The 16580-nt window shown below is 39.9% G+C and overlaps 1 protein-coding gene across 1 annotated transcript in view; it reads left to right on the plus strand.

Annotated features, from left to right (window-relative positions):
- LOC136877101 (ciliary microtubule inner protein 2B) overlaps positions 1-16580 on the plus strand; it is a 297050-nt gene that overhangs the window by 257572 nt on the left and 22898 nt on the right. The window contains exon 4 of the mRNA XM_067150917.2: positions 11103-11321. Coding sequence (XP_067007018.2) covers positions 11103-11321 — 219 coding nt within the window. The remainder of the gene's footprint in view (positions 1-11102; positions 11322-16580) is intronic.

Raw genomic sequence — 16580 nt, forward strand, 5'->3', positions numbered from 1 at the left:
AGCATGAAAGATTGAAGAGAACAACTATTTATCAATAGACCAAAGTTGCAATGTTCGGAAGAAACCAAGTTTGAACCTGTACAGGTTAGACATTGCTGTGAGTTTGAAATTATAAGATTAACCTCTTCTACAGCATGAAAGATTGAAGAGAACAACTATTTATCATTAGACTAATGTTACGACGTTCGGAAGAAACCAAGTTTCAACCTACAGAGATTAGACATTGCTGTAAGTTTGAAATTATAAGATTAACCTCTTCTATGGCATGCAGATTAAAGAAAATAACTATTTACCAATAGACTAAAGTTACGATGTTCGGAAGAAACCATGTTTGAACCTGTACAGGTCAGATATTGCTGTGAGTTTGAAATTATAAGATTATCCTCTTCTATAGCACGCAGATTAAAGAAAATAACTATTTATCAATAGACTAAAGTTACGATGTTCGGAAGAAACCAAGTTTGAACCTGTACAGGTCAGACATTGCTGTGAGTTTGAAATTATAAGATTAACCTCTTCTACAGCATAAAACATTGAAGAGAACAACTATTTATCAATAGACTAAAGTTGCTATGTTCGGATGAAACCAAGTTTGAACCTGTCTAGGTCAGACATTGCTGTGAGTTTGAAATTATAAGATTAACCTCTTCTATGATATGCAGATTAAAGAAAATAACTATTTATCAATAGACTAAAGTTACGATGTTCGGAAGAAACCAAGTTTCAATGTATAGAGGTCGGACATTGCTGTGAGTTTGAAATTATAAGATTAACCTCTTCTATGACATGCAGATTAAAGAAAATAACAATTTATCAATAGACTAAAGTTGCTATGTTCGGATGAAACCAAGTTTGAACCTGTCTAGGTCAGACATTGCTGTGAGTTAGAAATTATAAGATTAACCTCTTCTATGCCATGCAGATTAAAGAAAATAACTATTTATCAATAGTCTAAAGTTGCTATGTTCGGAAGAAACCAAGTTTGAACCTGTCTAGGTCAGACATTGCTGTGAGTTTGAAATTATAAGATTAACCTCGTCTATAGCATGAGGATTGAAGAGAACAACTATTTATGATTAGCTTAAAGTTAAGATGTTCGGATGAAACCAAGTTTGAACCTGTCTAGGTCAGACATTGCTGTGAGTTTGAAATTATAAGATTAACCTCGTCTATAGCATGAGGATTGAAGAGAACAACTATTTATGATTAGCTTAAAGTTAAGATGTTCGGAAGAAACCAAGTTTCAACGTATAGAGGTCGGACATTGCTGTGAGTTTGAAATTATAAGATTAACCTCTTCTATGACATGCAGATTAAAGAAAATAACTATTTATCAATAGACTAAAGTTACGATGTTTTAGAAGAAACCAAGTTTCAGCCAGTTGAGGTCAGACATAGCTATGTGTGTGTTTGAAATTATAAAATTAACCTCGTCTATAGCATGAGGATTGAAGAGAACAACTATTTATGATTAGCTTAAAGTTACGATGTTCGGAAGAAACCAAGTTTCGGCCTGTTGAGGACAGACATAGCTATGTGTGCGTGTTTGAAATTATAAGATTAACCTCGTCTATAGCATGAGGATTGAAGAGAACAACTATTTATGATTAGCTTAAAGTTACGATGTTCGGAAGAAACCAAGTTTCGGCCTGTTGAGGACAGACATAGCTATGTGTGCGTGTTTGAAATTATAAGATTAACCACGTCTATAGTATGAGGATTGAAGAGAACGACTATTTATCAATAGTCTAAAGTTACGATGTTTTAGAAGAAACCAAGTTTCAGCCTGTTGAGGTCAGACATAGCTATGTGTGCGTGTTTGAAATTATAAAATTAACCTCGTCTATAGCATGAGGATTGAAGAGAACGACTATTTATCAATAGACTAAAGTTACGATGTTTTAGAAGAAACCAAGTTTCAGCCTGTTGAGGACAGACATAGCTATGTGTGCGTGTTTGAAATTATAAAATTAACCTCGTCTATAGCATGAGGATTGAAGAGAACGACTATTTATCAATAGTCTAAAGTTACGATGTTCGGAAGAAACCAAGTTTCAGCCTGTTGAGGTCAGACATAGCTATGTGTGTGTTTGAAATTATAAAATTAACCTCGTCTATAGCATGAGGATTGAAGATAACAACTATTTATGATTAGCTTAAAGTTACGATGTTCGGAAGAAACCAAGTTTCGGCCTATTGAGGACAGACATAGCTATGTGTGCGTGTTTGAAATTATAAGATTAACCTCGTCTATAGCATGAGGATTGAAGAGAACAACTATTTATCAATAGACTAAAGTTACGATGTTTTAGAAGAAACCAAGTTTCAGCCTGTTGAGGACAGACATAGCTATGTGTGCGTGTTTGAAATTATAAGATTAACCTCGTCTATAGCATGAGGATTGAAGAGAACAACTATTTATGATTAGCTTAAAGTTACGATGTTTTAGAAGAAACCAAGTTTCAGCCTGTTGAGGACAGACATAGCTATGCGTGTGTGTTTGAAATTATAAGATTAACCTCGTCTATAGCACGAGGATTGAAGAGAACAACTATTTATGATTAGCTTAAAGTTACGATGTTCGGAAGAAACCAAGTTTCAATGAATAGAGGTCAGACATACCTTAAAATCTTCGCGCTGCAGACTGTTACTCGGATGAATGAAATGCGTACTTTCAAGCCTGTAACTCGAATGATAATATTCTGGTCGTGCCTAAAAGAAAAGAACAAACATATATGAATGTAGTGTAGGGTACATCAGTTAACCTAGCTATCTTTACAACTCAAAGTTCGAAAACATACCTTAAAAATGCACGTGCTGCAGACTGTTACTCGGATGAATAAAATGCGTACTTTCAAGCCTGAAACTCGAATGATAATATTCTGGTCGTACCTAAAAGGAAGAAACATATATGAATGTAGTGTAGAGTACATCAGTTAACCTAGCTATCTTTACAACTCAAAGTTCGAAAACATACCTTAAAAATGCACGTGCTGCAGACTGTTACTCGGATGAATAAAATGCGTACTTTCAAGCCTGTAACTCGAACGGTACCTAAAAAGAAAAGAAAAGAACATATATGAATGTAGATGTCTATTACCTAGCGTAGAAGTTGCTTTGCAAAAAGTATCTAACAGTTCTACCTTACCTTAAGATAAAGGCTGAAGAATAATATTCACAGCAGACAGTACTTAGACGGGAGATGTGTGTACGTAATAAACGCATACAGAGAACTGTGAGCGCTTCACGCAGACTGCAGCGAGTAAATATGCTGCTTGTTACCAAGCGGATGTGAAAATCGCTGACAACTGCAGTACAGTCGGAACGAAGTGTTTATGCAACAAGAGCTCTCCTGAAGTCCCGCAGGCTGACGTATTTAAGCCGGAATCGAACCTCCTGTTGATGCCGAGGTGTCAGAATTTAAGAGTCCTGCAGCGGATCGAGCCTTGGAAAGTTAGCGCGCGATCCTCGACTTCTGGACTTAAACGGGAGGGTACTAAGCTACATCCGCGGTATTCCTTACCTGTAGGCACTTAAAGGTATTGAGCTAAAACTACATTTAGCTAGATCATGTTATGACGATCGCGCAGGCCCCTCGCCTAGCATTTGCTATTTTTTACGGCTTCCAGTTCGAACCCGCTATCTTCCGAAGTAGCGAGAATGATTGAAGAGTGTTGAGTGTGATTCATTTGTCGGATGGAGCCGTTAAGCTGTGTGCAGGCTTCTTCGGTAGGAGTAGGCTATGTACCGGTACCAGGACATCTAGTTATCGATTTAAAATCCTAGTCAGGAAGGGTAACCGGTCGTAAAACTATAGTGTATGATCTAAGAGGCGGGGTGTGCAAAAAAGCCAGCATTAAGTAAGGGCTGTTGATAGGGGGACGTTAAACCTTGTGCAGAATCCTTCGAAAATGATTTTGAGTACAAGACGTTGATGGTGATTCATCTGTCGGATGGAGGTAATAAGCCTTGTGCAGGCTTCTTCGGTAGGAGTAGGCTATGTGCCGGTACCGGGATATCTAGTTATAAAACCCGCTATAACAAATTTATCGCGTATACTGCAATTTAAAATCCTAGTCACGAAGGGTAACCGGTCGTAAAACTATGGTGTATGATCTAAGAGGCGGGGGTGTGCAAAAAGCCAGTAGTAAGTAAGGGCTGTTGATATGGGGCGTTAAACCTTGTGCAGACTCCTTCGAAAATGATTTTGAGTACAAGACGTTGATGGTGATTCATCTGTCGGATGGAGACAATAAGCCTTGTGCAGGCTTCTTCGGTAGGAGTAGGCTATGTGCCGGCACTGGGATATCTAGTTATAAAACCCGCTATAACAAATTTATCGCGTATACTGCGATTTAAAATCCTAGTCAGGAAAGGCAACCGGTCGTAAAACTATGGTGTATGATCTAAGAGGCGGGGTGTGCAAAAAAGCCAGTATTAAGTAAGGGCTGTTGATAGGGGGCGTTAAACCTTGTGCAGACTCCTTCGAAAATGATTTTGAGTACAAGACGTTGATGGTGATTCATCTGTCGGATGGAGGTAATAAGCCTTGTGCAGGCTTCTTCGGTAGGAGTAGGCTATGTGCCGGTACCGGGATATCTAGTTATAAAACCCGCTATAACAAATTTATCGCGTATACTGCGATTTAAAATCCTAGTCAGGAAGGGTAACCGGTCGTAAAACTATGGTGTATGATCTAAGAGGCGGGGGTGTGCAAAAAGCCAGTATTAAGTAAGGGCTGTTGATAGGGGGCGTTAAACCTTGTGCAGACTCCTTCGAAAATGATTCTGAGTACAAGAGTGTTGAGGGTGATTCATTTGTCGGATGGAGGCGTTAAGCTGTGTGCAGGCTTCTTCGGTAGGATTAGGCTATGTGCCGGCACTGGGACATCTAGTTATAAAACCCGCTATAACAAATTTATCGCGTATAATGCGATTTAAAATCCTAGTCAGGAAGGGCAACCGGTCGTAAAACTATGGTGTATGATCTAAGAGGCGGGGTGTGCAAAAAAGCCAGTATTAAGTAAGGGCTGTTGATAGGGGGCGTTAAACCATGTGCAGACTCCTTCGAAAATGATTTTGAGTACAAGACGTTGATGGTGATTCATCTGCCGGATGGAGGCAATAAGCCTTGTGCAGGCTTCTTCGGTAGGAGTAGGCTATGTGCCGGTACCGGGATATCTAGGTATAAAACCCGCTATAACAAATTTATCGCGTATACTGCGATTTAAAATCCTAGTCAGGGTAACCGGTCGTAAAACTATGGTGTATGATCTAAGAGGCGGGTGTGCAAAAAAGCACTGTGTGTTTTAACCTCTCCGTACAATCATGTTAGGAGCTTACACGGTGAGTTACAAGTAGCTTATCAGCACACCGTGTCTTCGTTCAAGGTTACTACAGCAGGAAGATACGTGTACAATTTCAGCTAACACATGCATTCCACGCCTCGCTCAGAATGACTGCGCCGATACAACTTCAAGGACTGTGGAACAAAAAAAATGTAACCTATAGCCTACAGTTTGGTTTAGTGTGCATGCCTCTCACCCGGCAGTCTCGGGTTCGATTCTATTGGGAATAAAAATATATTTTACAGATTTTAAATCGCAAGAATTTGTTGAGTTGCCCTTCCTGACGTAAAACTAGCAGTATCTAGCCTCTTACATCATACACTATTGTTTTCGACCGGTTGCCCTTCCTGACGTCAAAGAACTCGGATTAAGAATCTGTTTGACAACTTCTAACACGAGAATCGGGGTTTACAGCTAGATGCACTTCTTAGATTTTAAATCGCTGTATCACGAACTAATGTTTTACAGCCGGATGCCCTTCCTGACGCAAAACTAAGATTTTTAAATCGCAAGAATTTGTTGAGTTACCCTTCCTGACGCAAAACTAGCAGTGTCTAGCCTCTTACATCATACACTATTGTTTCCGACCGGTTGCCCTTCCTGACGTCAAAGAACTCGGATTAAGAATCAGTTTTACAACTTCTAACACGAGAATCGGGGATTTACAGCTAGATGCACTTCTTAGATGTTTAATCGCTGTATCACGAACTATTGTTTTACAGCCGGATGCCCTTCCTGACGCAAAAATAAGATTTTAAATCGCAAGAATTTGTTTTAAGACTAGTTGCCCTTCGTGACGCAAAACTAGCAGTATCTAGCCTCTTACATCATACACTATTGTTTTCGACCGGTTGCCCTTCCTGACGTCAAAGAACTCGGATTAAGAATCTGTTTTACAACTTCTAACACGAGAATCGGGGTTTTACAGCTAGATGCACTTCTTAGATTTTAAATCGCTGTATCACGAACTATTGTTTTACAGCCGGATGCCCTTCCTGACGCAAAACTAAGATTTTTAAATCGCAAGAATTTGTTGAGTTACCCTTCCTGACGCAAAACTAGCAGTATCTAGCCTCTTACATCATACACTATTGTTTTCGACCGGTTGCCCTTCCTGACGTCAAAGAACTCGGATTATGAATCTGTTTTACAACTTCTAACACGAGAATCGGGGATTTACAGCTAGATGCTCGTCTTAGATTTTAAATCGCTGTATCACGAACTATTGTTTTACAGCCGGATGCACTTCCTGACGCAAAACTAAGATTTTAAATCGCAAGAATTTTTTGAGTTGCCCTTCCTGACACAAAACTAGCAGTATCTAGCCTCTTACATCATACACTATTGTTTTCAACCGGTTGCCCTTCCTAACGTCAAAGAACTGGGATTAAGAATCTGTGGCAGCACGGTGCTCTGTTCATTAAAAGATGGCGGATGACAGCTAACGAAATTGCCCGCATGATAGCAGCATAGTGCTCTGTTGGTTAAAGATGGCAGATGACACCTGTCAAAAAAAGCACATGTCTTTGCTTCCAAACAAGAGCACGTGGAATTTACCGCCACAACAAAGAGAGCAGCACTGTACTCTGTTGCTTAAAGATGGCGGATGATGGCTGTCAAAAAAGCACGTGAGTTTGTTTCCAAACAAGAGCGCGTGAAATTTTTCACCACCACATTTCAAAGGTATCTAGCTAAAGAGGGCAGCACGGTGCTCTCTTGATTAAAGATGGCGGATGATAGCTAACAGAACTTTTCAAATTGCCCGCTACTACGTGTTTAAGGTAGTAGCCATAAAGAGGGCAGCACGGTGTTCTGTGGATTAAAGATGACGAAATTGCCCGCATGATAGCAGCATGGTGCTCTGTTGATTAAAGATGGCGGATGACAGCTGTCAAAAAAGAGCACATGGCTTTGTTTCCAAACAAGAGCACGTGGAATTTGCTGTCACCACATTTCAAACTAAAGATTGCAGCACTGTTCTCTCTGGATTAAAGATGCTAAAGAGGGCGGCACGGTGCTCTCTTGATTAAAGATGGCGGATGATAGCTAACAGAACTTTTCAAATTGCCCGCTACTACGTGCTTAAGGTAGTAGCCATAAAGAGGGCAGCACGGTGTTCTGTGGATTAAAGATGGCGGATAACAGCTGACGAAATTGCCCGCATGATAGCAGCATGGTACTCTGTTGATTAAAGATGGCAGATGACAGCTGTCAAAAAAAGCACATGGGGTTGTTTCCAAACAAGAGCACGTGGAATTTGCCGCCACCACATTTCAACTAAAGATTGCAGCACTGTTCTATCTCGATTAAAGATGGCGGATGACAGCTGTCGGAAAAGTATATAGGTTTGTAAAGCACGTGGAATTTACCGCCACCACATTTCAAAGGTAAGTAGCTAAAGAGGGCAGCACGGTGATTAAAGATGGCGGATGACAGCTGTCAACAAAGCATGTTGATTTGTTTCCAAACAAAAGCACGTGTAATTTGCCGCCACCACATAGAGGGCAGCACTGTTCTCTCTGGATTAAAGATGGCGGATGACAGCTGTCAGAAAAGCATATAGGTTTGTAAAGCACGTGGAATTTACCGCCGCCACATTTCAAAGGTAAGTAGCTAAAGAGGGCAGCACGGTGCTCAAAGATGGTTGCTGTCAAAAAGCATTTTTCAAATTATCCGCTACCACAAAGAGGGCAGCACGGTGCTCTATGGATTAAAGATGGCGGATGACAGCTGCACGTGGATTTGTTTATCTCACGCTAGTGAGGTTAAGTTGCTAGCACTAAGGTTTAGGCCCGCCAAGATGGCAGCACTGCCGATGACAGGTGACGAATTTTACATCTACTACGATAAAGAGGGCAGCACAGTGCTCTGTGGTTTAAAGATGGCGGATGACAGCTGTCAAAAAAGCACGTGGCTGTCAAAAAGCACGTGGCTTTGTTTACCTCGCGCTAGTTAGGTTAAGTTGGCACTACTGAGGTTTAGGCCCGTCAAGATGGCAGTACTGAGGTTAGCAATGCGTTGTTGTCTGTCAAAACGCACGTTGCTGTCAAAAAACACGTGGCTTTGTTTACCTCACGCTAGTTATGTTAAGTTGGCACTACTGAGGTTTAGGCCCGTCAAGATGGCAGCAGTGAGGTTAGCGATGCGTTGTTGTCGATGACAGCTGTCAAAAAGCACGTGGCTTTGTTTACAAATTCAAATCTCGCGCCAAAATTCAAATTTCCCGCCAAAATTCAAATTTCCCCCCAGAATTCAAATTTCCCGCCAAAATTCAAATTTCCCGCCTGAATTCAAATTTCCCGCGGGAGGAGGCGGCAGAACTCTCCCATTATACTACTGGAATCAAAACCGCTACTATAGGAATATAATCGACTGCATCACTGGGGTGACTCTAACGCTGCGCGTTAACAAACAAAATACATTCCCATTATGAGTTTCTGTTCTGACTTTATCGAAGTATGCAGGCAATGAGGCCCTGAATTGCTTCCAATAGACTATTTCCAAATTTCTTACATAGTGGCTACTGGTGAACTTCAAATCCAGGTACGCTGCAATTAGTTAGACTTCCTCTGCATATTAATGTGGAATTGTTATCCTAGTATTTTATGTTCCTGGGTATCTTTGGCATTTTTAGCAGATAGAATTCTTTAAAATATTTTTTCATTTTATTTTGAATAGTAATTGTTTAATCCTATAAATGCTGACAATAAGAATCGAAGTTTCGTTGATAGCTTCCAATTTATACTTTTTCTGGGGTGCGGGAGAGACGTGCACGAAATCCTTCAAAATAATGAAAAACTTGCTTTTGTTGAAATTGCTAGTTTATTATGTTAGAAATCTAGTTCCAAAAGGATTTAGTTGAATTCAGTACGTGAGTGCACTTAAAAATTTTAAATCCTAATACGAGGCTTGTCAGGTGCCACGCCCCTTTTTTCATGCATTGCTATTATTCATTTTCGCTGAACTCTTTACGTCTGTTTAGAAAGGTAGTCGGCGGTATCACACTTAGGAGTATTAACGAAGGCTGTGATGCGTCATTTCTGGTTGGTCAGGCATGGCGCGATTACCACGGAAATTTTTATTTCAGAGATATACATCGTGAGGTTAGGTCTTGTGTTCAATTACCATTCCCCGGACTTCCTTTCTCCGTGACAAACGTATCTTTTTCTCCGGAAGTACTAAAGATATCAATCTAGAACTTGATAGACAGACAGGAAAAACACTTTTACACATTTTCCTGCAAGACAATTACAAAATATGAAATTTTATGGACTTCATAACTTAATATACATGTGTTTTCTTTTTCCAACTGATAGGTTCATTTATTTTTGAAATCGAAATAGGCATGAAATTAAAAACGCCTGCAGGCATTAAATCACAAAGGTCTTAAAAATAGCTTTAAAAATTACAAGATCCAGGAAATTTCAAACTTTTTGCGAAAACCTTTTATCTAAATTAGCTTATCAATGTTTATAGCTAAGAACAATGTATTTTAAATCAGTGTGCAAAGTTTCAATATTCTAATTCAAATAGTGTTCAAGTTACAGAGAATTTAGAAAATAAAGAAGTTTACGTGCACTTCTCCCCTTAGCATATTTTTTTTAATGTTTACAATTGACTTTACGTCAGACCGACACAGATAGGTCTTATGGCAACGATGGGATAGGAAAAGGCTAGGAGTGTGAAGAAAGCGACCGTGGCCTTAATTAAGGTACAGCCCCAGCTTTCGCCTGGTGTGAAAATGGGAAACCACGGAAAACCATCTTCAGGGTTGCCGACAGTGGGGTTCGAACATGTACATTTGTATTTTTCATTAATATTTAATAAGTGGGTAGTCTAATATTGAAAATACCATTTCATGGTAAGAGTACATAGGCTACTGATTTAATTTTCAAAAAATCTAGTAGCATATAGTATTTCAAAACACTACCAACCATTAATTGTGTTGCAGATGAGGAATTTCGAGTACTAAAATGTGCCGATCCCTAATTTTTGGAAAAAAATAAGGAATTTTCCCCATTGTTTAACTTAAAATATATGGTATCCCTGTTGGACACGAAATAAATCTAGGCTATTTCAGGGCGTTTTTAATTTAAAGCTTCTTGGGTGGATCTGAGAACGGAACATGTTCCCCGGTGAATGTTTCTGGGAAAAATTGCATCATGAAGTGTATATTATTAATTGTCTTGTGGTGTTTTGTTGTATGTTAAGGAAAACTGAAAAGAAGCACGTGTCTCCTTTCCAAAACAATCTCTAAACCCACACTGCCAAACCTGTAAGTGTAGGCAATATTTTGAGACTAATATACACCTATTCCTCTTAAATTATCATATGTTTCCATAATTTACGGTGGCGCTATACAAAAGGTTTAGCCGCGACGAACGACATTGTGTGCCTATTTCTTCTAATAATTTTGTTAATAATTAAAGTAAATAAAGGAAATAATTAGCTTATAAGACAACAGGGCTTGTACAAATTGCTTGTTTTAGTAATTCCTATAATTCCTAGTTTCAACCGGCTAAAATGGAATAAAAATGTAATGTTTTTCCCACAGAGTGGGGGGAGACTGTCCGCCATCACCCCCCCCCCCCCTCCCTTCCTAATCACCACTACTGGCAACGCCGGCAGTGGTTATTGATGTTAGATAGTGAGCGAGTATTTTGTAAGGAACGGTGTTATTGATCATGCTTGAAGCAGTCACCCAAATTATAGTGTTTCATTTTTATCACTGAATATTTTGCGTGCGGTCTTACAGGCTACATCCCAGGAATGGTCTTCCGATACGGCATGTCGTTTCGTCGTGCTGCCGATGACAGTGTGACAGAGTTCAGCCGTCGCATGTCTCAAGAAGAGGCGCGTCGAGAGAGAGAGCGTCTTGCGAGGTCAAGGAGCGCGCCCAAGATGCCCTCCATCAGGTCTCGTGACCAAGTGCGCACCTCTCTCAAACACTACGACAACCATGCAGCTCTCACAGGTACCCCCAAAGTGCTCGTAATATATAGTAGCTCATTAGTAGTATACAACTAAGAAACCACGAGAAAAATAGAAAATATGGTACGTACAGTATATGAAAGATATATCTGTACATGTATGATATATATCTCTATGTATGATGTAGCTGCATCCAGTAGCGCCATGTCATTATCTCAGCTTTCTATCTGTAGTTGGGCCCACGAGAATTGCAGTCTGACATTTGAGCTGCGAAAGAAGTAACTGCGAAGAACGCTGCGTTGTCATAGTTACCTCAATCTGTGACATATCACCCTTTCATATAGGCAGAATATTTAATAAAACATGTAGGCTTAAGCAATTCAATAAATTTTAACCCATTCGTAACCTAGGCCTAGAGATACTTAGTTCACTACATATCAGATAGTGGTATGTATCATCAAAAAATACCCAGAATACCCTCATATTCCTGACAGATTTCCTGAATTCAAAGTCAGTTATGATATAGTCTGTTATGGAATTGGTGCCCCTATCTTCCCATGTGTAGCGGTGAATAGCCTTCTGCTTGAATAATGTATTTGTAACTGTTAATCCCATACTAGGACAGAAGTCCAGGAAATTCCTCCCATTCCTATTAGCTTCCATATCTTCCCCACATTTATCAATCACCCTTTCGTATCCTTCAGTTCGATTTCCAACTCTCACGTTGAAATCACCCATTAGGACTGTTCTATCCTTGCTGTTGACCCTGACTACAATATCACTCAATGTTTCATAAAACTTGTCAACTTCATCCTCATCTGCACCTTCACATGGTGAATACACTGAGACAATTCTTGTCCTAATTCCTCCAACCGCCAAATCTACCCACATCATTCACTCATTTATGTGCCTAACAGAAACATGTTGCGTGCGATAGTATTCCTGATGAACAGTCCTAACACACACTCTGCCCTTCCCTTTTTAACACCCGTCAAGTACACTTTATAATATCCTATCTGTTCCTCGTTATCTCCCCTTATCCGAATATCATTAACTCCTAACACATTCAGACGCATCCTCTTTGCTGACTTAACCATTTCTACTTTCATTCTTCCATTAAGCCCCATTAATATTGATAGTTCCCCATCGAATTCCATTTCGTTCGCCAAGTTGTTTCCAAGGAGTCTCTCGCCTGTCAAATGGGAGTGAGACTCCGTTATTCCCATAGGTCCGAGGCTTGCTTAAAACGTTCTGCACGTGATAAATTTCATATTTGAGCCCATATTGTCAAAAAATATTAAGCAAAGCAAGCAAAAGCAAAGCCACCTCCGTACAGGCCATGAAGGCCCTTGGAGGAGTGGAAGGTAAAGGCTTCCACCATTGTTAACCTCGGCACGTGATGGGGTAAAGTGGTTAGCTCTACGCCCGGCCGCCTTTGCCCCCAGGAATTAACCTGCTACTCATTTTTGGTGTAGGCTGAGTGAACCTCAGGGCCATATGCACCTCCGGAAGTGGAAGTCTCGTTTCTTAAATTTTACGACTTCCTGGCGGAGATTCGAACCCACGTCCTTCCGGGCGAACCGAGCACGCCTTTACCGCCTCGGCCAGGCAGCCCCTAAAAAGTATTAACATGTGAAAAATTTTTAACAACAAATAATTTTCCACCTTTACAATACCATAACCGTCTTTATTGAAATGAAATGATGTACGGCTTTTAGTGCCGGAAGTGTCCGAGGACAAATTCGGCTAGCCAGGTGCAGATCTTTTGATTTGACTCCCGTAGGCGACCTGCGCGTCGTGATGAGGATGAAATAATGATGATGATGATGACGACACATACACCCAGCCCCCGTGCCAGCGAAATTAACCAATGATGGTTAAAATTTCCGACCCTACCGGGATTCGAACCCTGTGACCAAAGGCCAGCACACTAACCATTCAGCCATGGATCCGGACATCGTCTTTATTAATAATACTATATTAAACTACTGTATATTGGTGATACATGTTTCGTCCATCTTACGGGACCTGACCCTGTAATAATTAAGAGGGGAATTCCTCAAGGCAGTATCGGACCTTTATGTTTTCTTATATATATAAATGATATGAGTAAAGGAGTGGAATCGGAGGTAAGGCTTTTTTCGGATGATGTCATTCTCTATAGAGTGATAAATAAGTTACAAGATTGTGAGCAACTGCAACGTGACCTCGAAAATGTTGTGAGATGGACAGCAGGCAATGGTATGTTGATAAACGGGGTTAAAAGTCAGGTTGTGAGTTTCACAAATAGGAAAAGTCCTCTCAGTTTTAATTACTGCGTTGATGGGGTGAAAGTTCCTTTTGGGGATCATTGTAAGTATCTAGGTGTTAATATAAGGAAAGATCTTTATTGGGGCAATCACATAAATGGGATTGTAAATAAAGGGTACAGATCTCTGCACGTGGTTATGAGGATGTTTAGGGGTTGTAGTAAGGATGTAAAGGAGAGTGCATATAAGTCTCTGGTAAGACCCCAACTAGAGTATGGTTCCAGTGTATGGGACCCTCACCAGGATTACCTGATTCAAGAACTGGAAAAAATCCAAAGAAAAGCAGCTTGATTTGTTACAAAAATGTTGCAATGTTTGGGTTGGGAAGAATTGAGAGAAAGAAGAAGAGCTGCTCGACTAAGTGGTATGTTCCGAGCTGTCAGCGGTGAGATGGCGTGGAATGACATTAGTAGACGAATAAGTTTGAATGGCGTTTATAAAAGTAGGAAAGATCACAATATGAAGATAAAGTTGGAATTCAAGAGGACAAACTGGGGCAAATATTCATTTATAAGAAGGGGAGTTAGGGATTGGAATAATTTACCAAGGGAGATGTTCAATAAATTTCCAATTTCTTTGAAATCATTTAGGAAAAGGCTAGGAAAGCAACAGATAGGGAATCTGCCACCTGGGCGACTGCCCTAAATGCAGATCAGTATTGATTGATTGATTATCTTCAGTCACCCATAAAATCATTGAAAGTATGGTAAAGACACAATAAAATCAGTATGACGCGGCGTATTGGCGTCTTGTCAATCTTGAGTCATAAAATAACATAAACATGAATACGATGTGAATCACAAAGTCCAGTTGTTGCACGGGTTAAAATATCCTTGCATACGTTGAATTACACAAACGTAATACAACATGATTGGCTATGCAAAATAAATAAATCATGTAGTTATCCCAGCATTGTGAACATATTGTACATGTCGACATGTGTACATAAACAGTGCAAGATTAATACCACATTAAATTAGCTTCTTGCAATGAGTTGAAGAAAGGTGGACTTATGTTGAACGACACAAGTTGATCTTGGCTAACGTTGTTGATAATATGGGCCTAAAAAGGAAGGAATATAAATGAACTAATGAATAAGTGCAATGTGAAAAGTAAATTGTGTGCCCATCTGGTCACTCACCTCCTCGCCCGTCTCGTGCCGTCCAACATTCTATGGATCAGGAACGAAATTAAATTCCTCTTGTGACTTCCCCTCTCGGAGAACAATCATCAAATGAGAAATGCAACCAAGCAAGCAAAGGGCGCCAATCTTTAAGTTGAGGACTTAAAGATAAAATTTATAATCAAGCTTGGACAGACTCTTATCACAGGGGTGAGGTGATAGTACACTAATCATTAAGCAGGAGAATTAGAAATCAAAAGGCTAATTAAGGCAGATTGATTACAATGAACTAGAAAAATACTATTTATTATATTTAAGATGAATGACGACGGTTTAACGAGAACTGAATTTAACATAGAAAATGAATTTAACAAAAAATTGAATGACTCTACTTCGCGAAAACTTGCAATATCTTTAACTCGCTTGCTCACCATGTCGTCTTGTTCTGCTGGTCCTTGGAAAGCTTCCCTCCTTGTAGCTGGAACATCACCGGTCGTCTTTGATATCTCTTCATCTGCAGCTCAGTACCATTCCTGCCTTACAAATTGCACCCACCACTAATTGGAAGATGACTTCAAAACTAACACTCCCTATTATGCTTTATCCCATAGATTGGAGATAAGCCCTATGTCACAGTTAGAAGAACCACCTTGGGTTATATGGAGAGGATACTCAATTAAGAATCCTTCCAACTTTACTGATAATGTTCTCTGAAGTTTCATTTCTATCTAGATTAAAACTATCTATTGACTTAGACTGGTTCAAACCGGTCTTATAGCCGTGCTGTACGTACTTCCTCATGAGAGTGGCTATACACCCCTCATTCAGAATTTCTAAGTATCGAGACGCAGAATCAAGTAGAAAATCAAGTAGAAGCCTCGTAGAAGATCGTAGAATAATGTAGAGAGACTCGCAGAAGCGAATAAGACGTTGTAGAGAGACCCTCCAGGAGCTCCAACACGTCCTTTTATAACCTTCTCTCGCGCTAATTACAGGCCGCTACCACGTGGTCCAATCAGATGACACTTCTCTCCCCACTCCAGAAATTAGAGTTGACGGGCCATATCCATAATATCAACTGTTCTTCTATTCGTCCTTTCACTCAGTATCCATGGCAACATGACGCTCCTTTGAAAATATAGGCGTTGATCAGTTCGAATAATTCTGGTCGAAATACGGTAGCTTACGTTAGGACGCGTGAACACGTGCTCGCTTTTCCCAGAACTTGGTGTCTAAATTTGTCCTTCCTTCCTCCTCGGTGATGTGGCAAGATAACTGAAATCTACTGCAAGTTAATTTCAACCAACTGTCGCAAGAATCTAAGTGAATATTAGGATATTCAGCCCTCGTTTATAAGTCGTAGTTACAAAGTAATGAAATGATAGTGAGCAAATGATTAAACATGAATTATAATACAATTACATACCAAATAAATATCATGACGTTAAATTCCTGAATTAATTACACATAATAAAATTAACATAATTACACTGTAACGTCTGGAACGTTACATACGCCCCCATGAGTTCTTAACAAATATCACATGAGTTGAGAACTCACACACTTACTCCCACATTGACTTGAAATACCTCTATTACCTGCCCATAACGAGCGACAGTATTTTCATACAATTAATTATATCTCACTCTTTCCATATCTCGCTTAGACTGCTTCCCATTGCGACTGTCTGTTATTTCAGTTCATCTTGAGGTTTAGATGCTAAATTATGCCCATCATGAGCAACTTTTCACTTTTGTAAAAAAAAACAAGATTACCCTAGAGAATATAACATAATATATATACAATTTAGATTGCAAACTCTGCCGAGTGTCTATCTGTCCTTTGACTCCCCATCTTTCCGACATTCTGT

This window comes from Anabrus simplex, chromosome 7 (assembly GCF_040414725.1).
Source record: "Anabrus simplex isolate iqAnaSimp1 chromosome 7, ASM4041472v1, whole genome shotgun sequence".
Classification (NCBI taxonomy): Eukaryota; Metazoa; Arthropoda; class Insecta; order Orthoptera; family Tettigoniidae; genus Anabrus; species Anabrus simplex.